Genomic DNA, 18945 nt, shown 5'->3' with positions numbered 1-18945 from the left:
GGTTTTAAGAGGTCGAGGCAGACAAGCTAGACTGCAAACTGCCAGATCCATTCCAAAATATAAAGAAGGAACTGTAATATTTTGGGGAGGTATTATAATGGGAGAAAAACACCTTTGCGTCCCTTACGGCAAAGTTTAACGGGTCGCCGGTATGTCGATTTGGTACTAGAACCCATAGTTAGGCTGTGGCGAGGTGCAGTGGGAAATATTTTCATTTTCATGTACGATAATGCCCCTCCACATACCAGCAGAGTTGCCACAGACTTTCTGGAAACTGAAGATGTCACTGTTCTGAGCTGGCCTGCCTGCTCACCTGATATTAATCCCATTGAGCATGTGTGCAAGCTCATTAAAAAAAAGATTAGAGCTCGAAGGGATAATCCACGTAATGCGGATCAGCTCATTCAAGCCGCTCTAGAAGAATGGGCAAACTTACCTAAGAACAAGTTGACGATTTGATTAGAAGCATTCCCCGTCGGATTGAAGCTTGTATTAGAGCTAGAGGTGGCAACACTGACTATTAAAATAAACAACAAGACTGTATCTTTAGTCAACCATTGCAATGTTTTCATTTGTTCGTGTTGTTTTGTGTTTTTGTTAATTTCAAGAATTTGTAACATTTTTTGATTGTTTTTTTTTTGATAGTAAATAAACTGGTTTAGTATAAAATGTAGTTCATTTTCCATTAAAAAAAAATTAGTAATACTTTACAAAATCGAAAATTCTGGGTGATTCCATATAAATTTGGTTGTGTGTACATAAATTATTGAGTTAGGTTAGGCCTTTAGACCAACCGACTGACTCACAAATCTAAATATAGCTCTCGTTATCGAACAGAAACATTCAATTTATATCTATTACTGTGTTCGGGTATAAAATGTATTGTTTTGTTTAAGTTTGATTATGAAAGTTGTGTGTTTTTGTAGTCATTTTTTTTAAGGCTTCGGCAGTTTGCCATACAGCCAGTTACATCTTTTAATCTCATTAGACATTTTGTATTGTAGTCATTTTGATTAAGAGAATTATTTAAAATTACTTATTCCCGATAAGGGAGAGGCTCGTGCATGCTTCACACTATCTTCATTATCGATACGAAAATCAAGGTACAAGCTACAATCAATAATCTACACCGGACGTGACTAGTTTTACTTCTTAATGCCTTTAAGCTTCAGTTTTCCGATGGTTGTGTTTGTGTCCTGCAATAGCGACTACGGTGACCTATTTCGTAACAAATTCCGATATTTAAACTGTAATGGGGATAAATAGTACAAAAAAGGCGTTTTAAAAAATTAGAAGAAGCATTTATTCTGCAAAAAAACGATTGTATCACAGATACAAGTAACATGTCAATAATAACTAAGTCATACTTCTTTTAAAACAAAACTTTAGATCTTAACTCTTAAACGGAAAATATCAATTTGAAAAGACATACATACTATTGAAAAAATATAAAAATCACTGGATGTGTTGTTGCTTCACAACTAACACGCAAACAAATGTAGATCACCATTCCTCGTCTACTTCTTCTGCTACCTGCGCTTTTCCAAATTCTCCCTAAAATTAAGGAAAATTTTAATTTCATTACTTTACTACTATGGCTATGAGCGACTTTATAGATATATGTTTTGAATTAAAGAAAAGTAGATTTTTGTCAAAACTTACCCCACGGATATCAGTTCCTCCAAATGCACGATCGTTTTGATATGTTGAATGAGAACTGATCTCACCAAACCATGAAGGAACTTCTTGTCCAGCCTGCTTCAGAATAATAGCTAGTGCCGGTGCCAGAGCAGAATCGCTGGATGAATCGAAAAAGCTGGTAGCTTTACCTTTATTTCCTATAAATATGCGTTAATTAGTTTTATAGTAAAAAACGTAAATAATAATATTTAAACAGCAATAGAAATAATAAGATTTCCTACTTGGCGAAACTAATCTTATACCGTCTTTCTGAAATAATATTTATTTACATATTAAAATAAAATTTAAGTGAAATAAATTTAAAACTCAAAATCTTTTTTTTTCACACTATTTGTCAATTATTTTTAGTTTTTAGTAGTATAACGATAATTTAAATCCATCGGCTTTTGTTTTTATAAGATTGTTGGCATTTTTATTAATATTTTTTTGAAATTTACTTTTTGTTTTATGGAAAAAAAAATAACATAGAAATATGGAAAAAAAATAACATAGAAAAACATTACTTACCGAGACGCCCTGTTCTTCCAATACGATGAACATATTCATCTTTTGACTTCGGTAAATCAAAGTTGATGACATGCTCTATACCTTCTATATCCAGTCCTCTAGCGGCAACACCTGTTGCAACAAGTACATTACAAATCCCTTTCTTGAAATCCCACAAAGCTTGTTCTCTTTCGCGCTGTAGACGATCACCGTGGATACTGGTGGATTTCATTCCGTTTTCCGATAAGAAACTTCCCAAAAAATCAGCAGTCCTCTTTTGTTCGACAAAAACGACCGTCCGCTCACCACCATCTGCAAAATAACATTAATTCATATATACCGTTGCAATATACAGAGTGGGAATTCGACCGCCCACCCTCTTATTGGAATACCAAGGGGATAGATTTAAATGATACAGGCATGTAATATGTCAATCCCCTCCCCAGTCAATCCAGTCCCAAAACCCCTTACTTCAAATAGGGAATATGTTGTGTGACACGTTATTATAGGGGCGCGTGTCGATGGAGTATTCAGGCGTCAATGATTTTTCTTTCTGTATTAATACCATTAGATGCCCATGCAGATGATCCCCAGAATGCAGATCACGACGAGTTCACTGCAGAGAGAGAACCAAACAAAATAATTTCAAGAATGTGACGCATACACTATTTTGACGGATATTAAATGACCCTCTTATATATGTTAAATGCAGAGTGACAATGAATTAATGAATCAGTGTCTTGTAAAAATTGTGGGAATCGGGAGTTCAGATAACCGGTCGTTCGGTTGATCGACGTTCGGATAATCGAAGCTCTACTGTAATAATTTATAATGGGAGTTCGGATTTCTACGTCACTAGTATATTTTAGCAAAGCTGTTTAAAGTTTATTTAAGGAAGAAACAGAACTGGAATATTTACTTACTTTCACTTAACATTCCTTTAAGTTTCCTTATTTTCTCCTTGCCTGGAACTTGATAGAAAACTTGTTCAACGTCAGTGGAAGCACTACCGACGATGCCAACCGCTACAAAAACGTAGTTAAGCAAAAATTTGCCGGCAAGATGTTGTATTTCTTCAGGGAAAGTAGCTGAAAACATAAGTGTTTGGCGGTCACCCTAAAAAAGTCAAATATTAATACAAAGAAATAATGCTTTACAGTACAACTTACAGTTGCAGGCATGCTAGGGTGTCCCAACATTTGTTCTACAGTTGGCAAAAAACCCATATCTAACATCCTATCAGCTTCATCTAGTACAAAATATTGGACACTGTCAAATGAGAGCACCCCCTTACTCACAAAGTCATTTAACCGTCCCGGTGTTGCGACTAAAATATGACACCCAGCCTAAAAATAGATTACAATAAGAATAATAAGAAAAAACATGGAATAAATAATAAAAAAAGTACTACTTACCAAAACATGATTTTTCTGGTAACTAACACTAGCACCACCATATGCAACTACTGTTTTGACTATTGAATTGTAGGCAAATTTCTTTGCTTGTTCAAATATCTGAATTGCCAATTCTCTAGTTGGAGAAACTATCACGACTCTCGGTTGACAGCAGTTGCCATCCATTGCAGGTCCTTCTTGACTAGTTAATAATTGGTTTATCATAGGTAAAAGGAAGGCAGCCTGAAATAATAAAAAAGAATTATTAAAAGGCACTCTTAAAACAATCTCAACTTTAGGTTTTCCAAAAACCAATGGTAACTAACCGTCTTTCCAGAACCTGTTTGTGCACAGCCCATCAAATCTCTTCCCTGCATTATTATGGGCACAGCATGTTTCTGAATGGGTGTTGGTTTCGTGTAACCAGATTTTTGAATGTTCTGTAATAAATGGGGTCTCAGACCAGCAGATTCAAAAGATGAAATGGGTGTAGGAACGTTTTCACCGCTAACCTAAAACATAAAATAGTAATTAAAACAATCCAATTAAAACTCAAGAGTGAGATTAAAATTTTTTTTCCAAATTTTAAGCACAGAAGGATATATAAAAAACGTAACAAGGAAAAAAACAATAATCGAAACAGTTTTCTGTTTTTTAATAAAATAGAAAAATTTTGTACTGATGAACGGAACAGTAAGGAGTTCTAAATACTTACATTGACTTCGATGTCATCCAATTTAACGAAATTTATTCCGGATGTTATTGTACTGGTAAACAGTTCTTCATCTGTAGTACGTTCCGGGGGTATATAAATTTCACGTGGCTTTTGCGGTTCCTCGCTTTTATTGGCATCAAAGTCATTATCATCGTCATCTCTTCCACCTCTACCTCCGCCACCTCGTCCTCTGCCACCTCTACCACGCCCTGGAAATTGGATAGTGGTTTTTAAAGTTATTATAAAAATATTAACATATCAATGAGATTTCTTAGTTTACAAATAAATTCCCTATAAAAGCCTTGAGTCAGTTCAGGTTCAAGACGAGCTCAAAGTAAATACAGTTGGATGCGTGACCGGTGGTGTGTCGTGTCGTCATTGTAATCTTTAATTTGACATTGATTAAAATTAAGTGGTTCGAGCTATTGATAGTGTTAATTTAACCAAATTGTGTGGATAATATAAATAGTGTTAATTTAGACTTAAAACTCTGTTATTATACCTTATATTATATCTTCGGCATTTTTTCTTTCTTATTGTATTTTATGCATATATAAATTATATATTTTGTGTATTGTATGAATTTGAAGGAAAAATAAAGACCTTATTATTATTATACATTGTTCATTCTGTTTTTTTTTTAATTTTAGAAGTATATTTTTGCTCATTTCTTTTAATAACTAAGGAATAAAAATATAATAGCCTAGATAACCAAACCGTGAAAGATAGGAAGAAGGGCAAGGATGTAGACTAGCCAGGGTAACACTAAGTAACACTGAAAAGTCAACATCAAAGAAGTATTTGGGAATGACCAGGAAAAACCTATGCTTTGACAGAAGCAGGGTGGACAATTAGCTAAGGACGACATCTCCCTGGAAGTTGCACAATGGATCAATTGTGGCCTAAGTACTGTAGGACTTTACTCCCCATCCCCTACAGCCCTCCCTAAACATACAGATAGACTCGTTGAAGTCAAAAAATATTCCTATCGAAGGCTCGCTTCTCAAAGTGCAAATATTAGCAATTGTCAAAGAATATAAAAAACCTTATGATAAATATATAGTTAACAAAAAGGCTACAAACAAAATCAAACTTGTTTTGGGACTGCTTCCGTATCCTACAGGTAGAACCAAAAGTGTGGAATTAGATAATATAATAGAGGTCCAACTAGTATCTATTACAATAAACACTGCTAATGATGGCAGTACTGATAGCTTTTCAGAATAAAACTTATGTGTGAGTAAACATGTAAAGGAAAGACCATGTGTAAAGACTGTTTTACCATTTAATTCTGATAAATTTATTACTAGTGGACCAAGTAAGCGAAGATATCTATAACAACATATTTATGTATAACATTTTACTGCTCTGTGTCAATCGGAGATGCTCAACAAGTTTTCTTATTTTATTGGTAGGACCTACGGAATATAATATATCGTATTCTTACAGTTAATTTATTAACAAACACATTTTAATGATTTTTGTTTAATGTGACATATAGTTAATGTAGGTTAACAAATAATCTAAGTTATGCTTTTGCAATATAGTTTAGCGGTATGCAATATATTGAAAAATAATTCATGTTATATAAAGACTGTTATCCACAAAGAATATGTACAACGGTGGCGATATCTGTGAAGATAGTGTTACCAGCAAATACTTGTCATCATATACTTATTACATTTTTGTCGATGGATCATTCTTAGTGAATATAAAATACCTATATGAAATTAAATAATTTACTTTTCAAGTGATTGGAATTAAATTTAAAATTTTAAAAATTGTTTGAGGTTCACTTATCATCGCCTAATTACTAACCGGTCTTTATACATGGTCTTTCCTTTATCCACATTGTTTTGGTGTTCTTCTTTTATATGTCGTAATACCTTTTGGCCACGTAGCACGTTTTCGGCTGTAATAGTAGTAGTTAATTAACTTAAACTTCGACCTTAAACCCTCGTGAAAATGTTTTTTGATGTTGATGTCCTGTCATACTTTTTTTTTAAGTAAATATACAAAATTATATTTATATTTCATAATAATTTATTTAAGGGCAGAGAAAAATGCACTACAAAATATAAGGTTTAAACTAAATGCAGGCACAATTAAAATATGAACGCTTTGGCTTATTGCAACCCTGTTTATCGGATCTCTAAATTATCGCCACGTGACTGAGGCGTGCTTAAGTTTCGACGAAGCGTATCTGGGAAGCGAACATGCGAGCCGCACTGTTCGCGAACTGCTCGTGAGCTGTTCGCGAAGAGTTCGTTGAAAATATGTTTATGTTCAGACTATCCAATACCCTAAGTATCTAATAACAAACCGAGAATTAATTTACTTCGTTATTCTAAACATTTCGGTATTTTGTTTACATTATCTGTTATTAATTTTTCTCGTTACTTTTGAATAAGCCGCGCTCGTTCAGCAATTTTGTTTAACCGAATTATCTCATCGCACACTTAGCAGAAACAATTTATAGTCTCGAACACCGTCCAAATTTAACTGCGAACACTCTTTGTGTTCGTCCCAAAAACCGACAGGCCGCGGTTCCTGACGAGCAATGAACGAACAGCTCGCAAGCGGTTCGTCCCGTCGTAAAAATTAACGAATATAGCGTTCACAAACGGTTTGCGAACAGTTCTGCTCGCATATGTGTACCCGCCTTTATACTATACTCAAAATTTGATAGGATTGTAGGTATAGACAAATTCACCCCACAATTAACATTGTTGCCGTTACTTTCTGTGAGAAGGTAGCGTCTTGCCGTTGCGAAATTTACTATTTAAAAGAAAGAATGAATGAATCACTGAGTAAATTATTCTAAAAGGTCAACAAACATTGCAACAAGAAATTGAACAGACATCATCAACAACGAATTTTTTTGCATTGCATATTGCATGTCCAAGTATAGGATGGACAAAAAACACTACCTTCAGCAGAAGCTGTTCTTTTTTAACAGGATTGTAAGTGGCAGCAGTTGAACGTATTGTGCGCGACAAATAAACTGACAAATGGTTTGAAACCTCCATATACCATTTCCATACGGTAATTTGTTGTAAATAACTCGTGAGTTTTTTTGTTCTATAGATGGTAGAGGTAATGGATTTTGACAAGAGCTATGAGTCATGCCGATGCAGTACACAAGTTTACCTGTTATTTACAGTCATAGATCTTGTCAAAATCCATTACCTATACCTACATCTACTTTCTATGGAAGAAAAAAATGTATTAAGAAGCACGAGTGATACCAGATGGCTGTGAAGACAATTGTATTAGTGATAGTCATGATGAAAATTATGAATCATCACAAATATTGGAGCAGGAAATATGAAGTTCTGAAGAGGAAGTAGACATGTCAGCAATGAAGGTGAAATAGAAATACCAAGTACTTCCAAATTCAAGCAATATTGGACACAAGGAAATTCCATATGGAAACCTCCATTTGACGAATGACAAAAAAATATTTTCCACATAAATGTACATACATTTTTCTTCGAAAATGGAGCTCCTACTTTCAAATATGTATTAAGTAAAAATAGGCGAAATCGTTCTCGTTTCACTATAAATAATTGTAGTAAAATCGAACTTACCTCTGTTTTCAAATCCTCCATAATTTTCTTTGTTTGAGTCGCCATAACTATCACCATTTTCCTCTCTGTAGCCGTTACTGTCACCATTTCTACTATAACCTAAACAATAAAATTTAGATAGTATATGATCTTCTGATATTATACACTGTGTACAAAAGTAACGTAACTTCCTAATGTTTAAATTTCTGATAGGTCTACAAAAAAGATTGAATAAGTTCTTTTTTTGATAAATCAGCTATCTGAAAAACTAACCGAGAAATGTACAGGGTGTGTCATTGCACCAAAATAACTTATATTTTTTAAATAGTTTTCGTATATCAGTATAAATCATGAAATAGAATAAATTAATATGCTAACAATGAATGAAACAAAAATACATTACCGCAGTAAGCAATTTAAAAAAAAATATAATATACCTCCTCTTCCTCTACGATCTCCACCTCCTCGATTACGATCTCCTCCCCGGCCGCGATAATTGTCACCACTACCTCCTCTGCCGCCCCTTCTTCCACCACCTCTGCCTGAATATCCATTTTCAAAACTAGAACCACCATTGTCGCCCCAATCTCCATCACTTATCTCTACAGATTTAAAACCTCTTCCAGCTGAAAACTTCTTACCTCCTTCTGTTGCCACACTAGGAGCCTGCAATCAAAATAAAATTACTCGGTAATAAAGCATTATAATACAGATATTTGTGGTATGGAGGTTTGCTAGTATAATGGTCTAAACGCCAACAAAATACCACCAGAGAGAAGCGGAATGAGGTTCAATGAGAAGCATGTTTAATTATAATAGGAACGATGTTGACTACTCCAACCGCCTCCATGGAGATCATAATTAACCTCCACTCATTACATATATGGATGGAGAAGGCGAAGGTAGGAGCAAACAGAAGGAGAATAACACACCAGGAAGCAAGGTGAAAGTATAACAGGATCAAATCTGGAGATAATAAAAAATCATCCAGGGTCAAGAGTTGGTAGATTTTATTCAATCAACAAAAGTTGAAAGCAACTTTCATCAATTATTGTTCACATATTTCAATTAAAATTGAATCAATGAGTCAATCTAAAAATGGCGTCGAACATTGATGCGCGTGAATGTGTACCAATTATTGCAGTTTTTTTTTAAATCACTGACAATAATTGTTAATATGAACAAAACTCATAAAAACGACGTTTTTGGGTGAGACAGTGGATTCTAAGAAGAAATAGATTGGGAGCATCAGAATCATTGCTCAAGGGACTAGCGTTAGAGGATATAGAAGAATATAGAAACCATTTAAGAATGTCAGAAGAAAAATTCGACGAGCTTCTGTGTAAAAGTGCAGAATGCCATAAGAAAGATACTGAAAGTTACTTTCAGCTATTAGCAAGATATTTTTAGTATGTGAAGTCCTACCAGAGATCTAAGAGAGTCATTAATATTTATTATGGATAAGTGTCTACCACCAGGCAGCAGGGGGATTGACTCTGGACAGGATCTTAACAGCGGGTGCTATTGTTGGAGGTGTGAAATTATATAAACAAGGGATCATTTCATAAAACAGGTTTATGGAATATGATACCCCCAGCAGGAGCACCCCTCTGAGCTGAATATGAAGGAGTCTCTTAGAAATATGGTAGTAATTTAATAAGTATTTACAGCAATATATTATGTGCTACAAAATTTTATTAAAGTTAAAAGTTGTTTACAGAAGTTATAAAAGAGTAAAGTCTATGAGACCTGCTACAGCTGTAGTATTATATCAGATGGCTGCTGAAAATTGTCCCTGTATTGTTGTCTGTAGTAATGATTTGAAATGAAATATGATGAATATTCTCCTATCATGCTGTTTGAAATTGCTTTAGATTGAGATTGATAGTCAGAAGGTGAAAACACTGAAATAACAGCCTATGTACTGAAATGGATATGTACCACACCAGCTTTCCAAGTCAAGAAATCTTGATTGAAAAGATAACACAAGACAAACTTGAACATAAAAACAATTCATGGTGACTCACCACTTGAATGATAAAAGTTTGACCGAGTCAAACTTTTCTTCAGACAGGTTTTCACTAGAATTTTCATTGAACTTTTGTTGATCAACTAAACATGCCTCATGAGAATGCACCTTTAGAAATGGTGCCAGGTATACCAATATAATTTCAAAATGCCATTTACTCACATCTGTCAAGGGACAAAAAATGAACCTCACAATGGATTGGCTCTAAGACTGATGAAGGAGTTGGAACTGGAGTATACACAGGCTAAAGCCTTAATAAAAGCCTAGATAATCACTATATGATCTTAAAAGCGGAAATTTATGCTGTAGAGATGTGCCTGCAGGAACTAATAAAGAGGAACTGCAGAAGAACTAATAAAGAGGGACGATTTATAAAAATTGTATCAGATAGCCAGACAGCATTAAAAACACTGGAAGCGACTGGATTGAAAGTTAGTTTGGAACTATCTGCAGAATCTGATTCTGATTGGAAAAAGTAACAAAGTTTATTCTGAGTGCCTGGATATAATGATATTGAAGGAAGTGAAAAGTGGACCCACTTGTCAGGCAAAAGAAACATTCATAGGTCCAGTACATTTCTTTGGCATAACAACAAGCACAACCAAAATAATAATATCGGATTGGATAAAACAGTCAAAAAGTACCCACTGGTATGAACAAGTGGGTCTTAAATATTTGAATGCTTTTATACATGAACCTTCGAAGAGGAGATCCAAAGATTTACCAATGATGAATAGGAGTGATCTGAGACTTATCATATAACTCCTAAAAGGACATTGTCGCCTTAAAGAAGACATGAATAAACTCAAAACTGACAGCAGAACACTTTGTGTGCAACTGCCTAGGGTTGGAGAGGATAATTTGCCTCAATTTGGGCATTATAGACTTTCTTAAAAAGGCTGGGCTGAAACGATAATTTTAACTTAGAGATGAGTCACAATAGACCTCTTAGAATAGAGTAGAGCAGAGTAAATTTTTATTTGCATACATTTTTAAACATAATTTATAAAAAAACGTCACATTATTTTATTAAAGATTAAAAAATGATTAATTACATATTTAAAAAAATATATACATATTAACATCACAGATAATAATATATTAACATGACAAATTAAATATGCTGATAAGGGAGAAGGATATGCCAGGCACTCCATTACAGTATATGGCTCAATGTTAACTAGGTGTTGAAAAATGTTTCTTTTAAAAGCTCCATAGTGTATTTCCTGTTGAATGCCAGATGGTAGACTATTGTAAAATTTAATACACATACAAAGGACTTCTCTCTGTTAGAGACAATCTGTGAAGTGGGAAATTCAAATTCAAGGTTTCTTGTATAATAGCCATGATTTGGAAGCAGGTGAAAAAACAAACAGCACCCCAGAAGATTACACCATATCACATAGCAGAATGATAGTTTGCTTAACATACTGATAGTAAAATCCCCTGGTCTAGATAGTTCTCCAATACCCTTAATGAGTAGCAGACTCTATTCAGTTTTTTTGTTGTATTTTGTATTTGTTCCCCCAATTCAAGTTCTGGTCAATATGAAGACCAAGAAATTTAACTGATCTAGCAGGTTCTGTGTTTTGTGATAAAAAATTGACTGCATCTGGGAACTGTTCTTGTGACTGGCTGGTTCTAACATAAACAAAAACTGAGGTCAAGTCTTAGACAGAGTAGAAGTGTGGTTAAGGGCCCACTCATATTAAACCTAACCTAACAGCTTTTCTGTTAAATTTTAATTATATAAATGTAGGTTTACTTTTGTAAGTTGTATTATGCAATATTGCAGTTGCAAGTTCTTATAATATCAATTTTTAACAAGCTAATAAAGAATTTAAAATTTTTGCTTACCTACAGCTTGTTCATTTTGATACTGTTAATAATTCATTTGTTGCTTTAAGCTGGATATTACAATCCAATAATATTAAAAACAATGTTATTCCTACTCACTGAACTTGGTTCCATCTATTATAAATTTAGTAATCAACTTTTTGTTATATTAGTAAGATTTTTACTTTAAAGTGGTTGCAAGTTACTATGCAACCAAGCATACTCATGGCCAAAATTAATTGTAACTTAAAAATAAACAATTATTCCCAGGTAGTTTATCAACAAAACAAAAGTGCAACAATTAAAACAAAGGTTAAAATGTTTACTTTTTAAATTTTAATAGTCTTTTATAGATTAGTATTTATAAATAGATTAGATAAATACACTTTCATTATTCATGATCATCCTACTTTTTTCAATTAAATATGTTTGCAATAATAAGTTTATTTCAGTTATTAGTAAATTAGTAGGAATTTTTATGTAGTATGTTTCTGACAACATTATTCATCATCTTTAATGAGAATTAATAATTTGAAGAAGTTCTTGCCTAGGTTATGAGGCCCTTCAGAAAACTGGGTGATATTGCAAGCACTATTGAAGTCTGGACTTTATTATTTAGTGAAGAAATGATGCAGAAACAACTTATTTGATGGACAAACTATAAACTTTCACAATTGCAAACAAGGTACAAAAAAGCAGACCATTCCCCATAAAAAGATGTAGATTCAGTAGAAACAAGGGCTTTTTAAAGCAGAAAGGGAAAATATAGAAGAATTGTTTGCTACTGATGGCACTGAATGAGACCTCTTTAGGTGCACAATGCCAAGAAGGCAGTGCCAAACTTTTTTAGTGGCATTAAGATTTGATAATTATTTGGATAAGGCAGGTAGAAATATTGAAAAGCAATTTCTGTTTAAATCAGTATGTTTTTGTTGATGAACACATTGTAAGTTTTAGAGGTGTATGCAGATTTAAGATGAATATGCTGAAAAAACCTGCTATGGCATAAAAAATTTGTGCCTTGTAGATGTCAGAAATAATTATCTGTACAATGGTTACATTTATTCTGGTAAAGGTTTAGATTGTCAGGGATCATCAGAAGAAAAAAAAATTACAAGTATCAATACAAGCAGTAAAAAGGTTACTAAAACCCATAAAAAGGAGTAAGGAAATATATAGCAGACAAATTGGATTATTAGTTGGCAAGTTACAACAGACTTCCAAAAAAGAGGACTTACATTTTTTGTTACACTTAAAAGAACAAGCTGACAATTTTCTTACTGCTTACCCACAGGACAAAGGGAAATAAATCAGTATCAAATTGTATGAGTATGTTGAAAATATTATTTTACTTTCTTATGTACCCAACAAAAATAAGGCAGTAGTACTTTTTTCGTCCATAAGTTAAAAAACTCAAACAACCAAGTAAAAAAACTTCTGAAGTGGTCTACTATATGTTTGTTTGTTTTAGTATTTTACATCAGAGCTGTAAATAATTCACACCAATTGATCTTAGTTTATTTCTCAAAACTTTGGCTAACAGCCTTAGTATACCACACATGCATAGGAGATATTTTGAAACATTTAATTTAACCAAAAAGCTATAAAGCTGTATGTAAGATCTGTTACAGATTAAATAATCTCCAGAAGACAAAAATTCAAAGGATGAACAACTTGATTTAAAAAACGTACTTATATACACTTCAAAGAATATGAAAGACATTTTATGTTTGTAGAGAATCTACGAAGAACATGCAAAAAATATGTGGAATCTGCATACAAAATCGCGAAGAAAAAAACCTGCAAAAGATTTAAATAAAAAATGATTACCCTCTGTCATCTATAAACAAGGAACTGCACAATATTGAAGAAAGTAAACAACATAACAACATAAGCAATCCTGAAATGCTCATATGAAGGGATTTAAGGATGACAATACATTGAGACCTATTCTGACCAAAACCAAACCAAACAATACAACAGAGATCTATAAAATACACTGTGAATCCAACAATTCTGATGTAGGAGAGACTGCAGCATCACTAAGTGTCAGAATAAATGAGCAGAGAACATTACATAAAAAACAGAGACTTCTACAGATAACAGGTATGCAAACATGCCTGGAACAATGAGCACAGAGTACAATGGAAAGATGTATCAACAGTCAAAGAAAAAACAGACATGAAAAATGAGAAACAAAGAAGCAGCTCCATCTTAATGCAGAAAAATTTGTAGCAAACCCATCAGCAGAATGTAGCAGCCTCTGGTTGACAAAACTAAAAGAAGAAATCACAACAAGAATGAACCAACATAAATGGATTAATAAGTCAGAAAGAAACACATCTATATGAACACAATACACAACACATTGGTAGGTAGATACCATGGGTATCTACCTACAAGATAGTGCAGTGAGTTGCCTGTCAATTTGGTCAACTACAAACAAGTATATAGCCCCCTTATTTTATTTTTTGAGAAAGATTTCCAGAGTGGAAGTCGAAATTTCAAAAACATAAAATATAATATATAAAGTGTAATTATATATAAAATGTAATTTTATTAATCACAAGAAACCATAAACTTAGATGATTATATAAAACCTAAGTTAAAGGATGGAGAAGAGATGCCAAATAAAAATTATTATAAAGAAAGGATTTGTCTCTTTATGAGCTCCAAGGCCACTGATATCAAGCTAAAACATTGGCGCCTATCATGTAAAAAAATGGAACTTATAGTTAAACAAATATTAGCAGATAAAAAACCGTTTGGTTTTTGTGTCTGGCAATTTTATAACTGCAGCATTTAAAATGAATAAATATAACATTTTTACAAAAAGCAATAGAAGAGAAGTATTCTAGGGCTAAGTAGTTTTACATTTTAAGCAATATATAAAAACACATTAACACATCTTTATACTAAAGTAACAAATAGATAAAATGTAGAAAAATTCATACCACTGTGGGAACAGGAGCTGATCCAGAGTCATCATCCCAATCATCATCCATAATTTACAATTTACTGGTTAACACACGTGTAGTAGGAAACTTTTTTATATTCCGTATCTAAAAACAAAGTGGAATTTTTCATAACATGAGATGTTGCACGAAGGTATTTAAAAAAATATATTCTTACCGGTTTTATACTTGTATAACACAATGATAACTTTTTGTCATGTACTTAGATCAATTTACCCGGGAATGTGAAATATGACTGATAATCACTTTTATACAAAAACAGGAAAAATCTAACAAACCTAAAAACAGGAAGTACATTTAGGCATTTTTTAACGGTGTAGTATTTGGTTTATCTTTGATTCTCATATCAATTGAATTTTAATTATTTTTCTGATTTACTAACTTTGTTATTAAGCTATTAAATAAGATCTGTATGATATAGACTGACTAAATAAAAGATATTTAATCAGTCTATATTCATAAAGACACTTGAACTTTATTATATCTATGTTACTGGTTGCCTACATGTAAAATTAAATAAGAAATATGACGTCATAGATATAATTTATATTGTACATATTCTACTTATTTTAGTATTAACAGCTCTCAACATCACTTTTTTAAATTAGTTATTTATTCATTAAAATTTATTTCTGAAAATTAAAAAGATTTCAATTTTTTTTTCATACTTAAAACTCCCTTTTTCATTAGAGGAAGCATGTGAAAATTGTCTGCCTAAAAACATTATAGACCAGGGCGCATCTGAAAAAAAAACAATTAAATTTGGATGTGAGAGATGGGATTCAGATTTTTGCAGAAAAAGTTGTGTGTTGTTTGATAACTTCAGAATAATAATTTACTTATCCTCTTTTATTAGGTCGGGAACATCAATAAAAAAATATTTAAAAATTACTAAAAACATCGATTTTTTTTCTACTCTCCTTGTTTATAACTTTAAAACGATTCATTTTGTAGCAAGGTCGTAATAAAATAAAATAGCGACAATTAAATTTTCTATAGGATACGACCTGTTAAAAATGTTTTAACTTATTACCCTTACTGTAAAATAACATTGCACTTAGGACCTTCATAATTCGCCTAGAAAATCTTTATTATATATTAAAACAGCTCACCAAATTTCATTAAAATCGATTTAATAGATTTCATATAATAATTTTGCAATCTAAACTTTACCCATCTAACGTACTTTATGGCATTAAAATAGAATAATTTGGCGCTTCAGTAATGTCTTAAAATTATAAACCATTTTTTGGCTTATAAACAAATATAATACCTCGGTAACTATTCGCTTATTATAAATTCAGAAAACGGCGTTAGAAAAGACTTGACAAGACGCTTCGTTTAAAAGAAAAAATGTTAAATTACGATCACTGGTTCCTGAGATACCGGTCAAAGTGGACCGGCATTTGCGATGAAGCTGTAGACAATACGATTATAATCTTTAAACCATTACCTTTTGCTTTTGAATCTCTTTCTCAATACAATTTTTTATATCTCCAAGATATTTAGAGTAAAGTGCCCTAATATCATATAGCGAGACTGAAAGACACAAGATGGACCAGAAAACTAATTGACTGGCACCCACGAGAAGACAAACGCAGCAGAGGACGACCACCAACACGCTGGATGGACGACATTAGACGAATATCCAAGAAATGGCAACAAGAAGCACAGAACCGTGAATGATGCCCTAATATCGGATACTTTTTTTTGAACCCTAATATTAGTTTTAATATGTCAATTAATTTATGAATATTTTAGAGCAAAACAAGTAATAGACTATAGAGAATCATTTATTGAACAAATATATAACGGATATTAGGATAACGGGGTCTTTTTTGTCTACGTTGGTGCAATCGGTGTGGGTAACCCCTTAATTTTTAGTTTTTTTTTTCAATCAAAACATTCAACAAATATAACTCGTCCAGATAAAGAAACAGTCTATAAAGGGCTGCCGGTGGTCATGCTTTTTCGCTCACACTTTATCTATGGCTCACACTAAGACCAAGTCTCACACATATATCAGGCGTTCTTGTTTTCTCATTCACGTTCACGTTCAGATAGCCGTTGCCATTTACAGTTTGTTTCTTTATCTGGACGAGTTATACCTACACCTCATTTCACAGACGTTTTTTTTTCAGATTTAATGCTGTTCCAGTTACTCCAATATTAATTAAAATGTCTCTTGAACATGATAAAAAAATTGTGGGTCTTTTTCACAAAAATGCTCTTTATGCTCAAAAAAATTTTTGATTAGCAACCGCTTAACAACAGGCTTAAAAGGACATCTGAAAAAGATACACAACGTCTCTTCTTCAAGCACCAGCACCATTATACCAGCTCCCAATGCCCCCAAAGCAACCTCGTCAAAAAATGAAGATAATCAGGAAGTAGTTCCGAGCAAAAAGTCGAAGAAGACTATTAATTCCTACTTTGAAAGAGAAAATTCTATGGAAGATATGGTTACTAGGATGGTTTGTAAAGATGGTTTTAGCTTGAGTTCATTTTGTACCTTACCCGACTTGAGACGGTTATTCGCAAAAAGTGGATTCCAATTACCAACTTCTCCGAACACTATAAGAGCGATAATTTACAGGTATGCAAAGAAAGTCCAAGCAAATCTTATAAAAGAATTTATAAAACAAAAAGGACAAAGCTTTTCGTTGAGCATCGACGAGTGGACCTCAAAAAAAAATCACACATACCTAAATCTCAATTTGCACAATGCAGAATATTTTAATCTAGGTTTGATCAGAATTCACGGCTAGTGCACTGCCGAACACTGCATTGAATTAGTGGCAGAACGGTTGAAAATTTTTGGTTTAATGATTGAATCTGACACCATTGGTATCACAACCGATGGCACATCCGTTATGGTGAAAGTTGGCAAGCTCATGCCTTGCTATCAACAACTGTGATATGCACATGGAATTCATTTGGCTGTAGTAGACGTGCTGTATAAAAAGAAACCTCAAAGAGAAGTAGAACAAGCAGCAATAGATGACACTGATGAATATGAAGACGAAAATGAAGATATGGAGGCAGATATGAATGAAGGATTGGCAGTAACAATCGAACCAACATCGGCGAGTCTTGTTGAATTGATTCCCCGTTACAGCGATCTACTCATAAAAATTCGAAAAGTTGTTAAAACGTTCAAAAAATCACCTACCAAAGACGACATGTTCTTACAAAAATATGTCAAGGAAGAGAAAGGCAAGGAATTAAGTTTGTTTCTTGACTGCTGCACCAGGTGGAACAGTTTGCTAAATATGCTGGAATGTTTCTACAGCCTAAAAGTTTGCATCGATAAAGCGTTGATAGACATTGATTTTGCGATAAAATTCTCTGCTGGCGAGTGGTAAATAATCAATGAGTTGATCGCCACTCTTCAACCGGTGAAACTAGCTGTTTAAGCTTTTTGAATAAGAAATTTGTCTTAGACAAACTAAATAGCCGGGACTCTAGCCTTAGTGCCGAGCTATCGGAAACACTACGCAACAGAATCGCGGAACGGCGGCACCTCTCTGAAATTACAGGTACATTAGTGTACTTACAAAATCCAAAAGATTATGACGAAAGACTAAACAATCCTGATTATTTCTCCATGCCGAAAAAGAATGCAATGCGACAAGAGATGAAGACAAGAGATTGTGGCACTTGCTCTAGGCATTTTAAGTTAAAGAAAGGTCCCTAGTTCCTAGGCACGTGCCTAGGTTGCCTAGGCCTTAATCCGCCACTACTTCGGGTCCACGTTACGCCGTTACGGGTTTGTGAGACTCATGTTTACAAATAAAGTATTAATTACCATACGATTCCATTAAAAACAATTTACAAAATGACGCTCGTCCTCCATTTTTGGTAATTATTATAGCACTCAAACATACAAATTATGAATAGGTGCCTTAATTTAGTAACCCAAACGTGTATGAATATTGTATAGTTCAGAAAATAGCTGGGAAAAGGGACAAATGTTATAAAAAAATGTTGAATACAATATTGTGTAAGCTAATAAGTATAAGTAGAATGGTCAGTAATATAAACTTGACCTTGTGTAATAGATATTTTCTTGTGCATTTTCGCAACAAAAGAATAAGTAATGTCATAACTGCAAGGAAATTAAAAATTTAGTAAGAAAATAAATACCTAATAATGTCTTATTCAATAACGTTATTGAAATCTATTATTACTCAAAGAAAGCTTTAGAATGTTATGTTTGTATTTAAGAAAACAAATAAAT

At 33.2% G+C, this 18945-nt stretch overlaps 1 protein-coding gene across 2 annotated transcripts; it reads right to left on the bottom strand.

Moving 5' to 3' along the window:
* Positions 1-1279: 1279 nt before the first annotated feature.
* On the bottom strand, positions 1280-15015 carry vas (ATP-dependent RNA helicase vasa). 2 transcript variants are annotated; one of them, XM_072529067.1, is made up of 12 exons: positions 14863-15015; positions 14685-14792; positions 8303-8531; positions 7887-7985; positions 4297-4505; positions 3908-4093; positions 3603-3824; positions 3357-3533; positions 3111-3303; positions 2209-2499; positions 1663-1838; positions 1280-1554 (listed from the first exon to the last, which is right to left on the bottom strand). In XM_072529067.1, the coding sequence occupies exons 2-12, from the start codon at positions 14733-14735 to the stop codon at positions 1504-1506; spliced, it is 1884 nt and encodes a 627-aa protein (XP_072385168.1). In that variant the 5' UTR covers positions 14736-14792; positions 14863-15015; the 3' UTR covers positions 1280-1503. The 2 variants fall into 2 exon arrangements, with proteins under 2 accessions (XP_072385168.1, XP_072385169.1); XM_072529068.1 differs by having other exon boundaries at positions 14685-14803; positions 14863-14966.
* Positions 15016-18945: the final 3930 nt, after the last annotated feature.

Source organism: Diabrotica undecimpunctata, chromosome 4 (assembly GCF_040954645.1).
Source record: "Diabrotica undecimpunctata isolate CICGRU chromosome 4, icDiaUnde3, whole genome shotgun sequence".
Lineage (NCBI taxonomy): Eukaryota > Metazoa > Arthropoda > Insecta > Coleoptera > Chrysomelidae > Diabrotica > Diabrotica undecimpunctata.
Note: the sequence above shows the minus strand (reverse complement) of the source record. Positions and strands in the feature narration are given on the sequence as shown.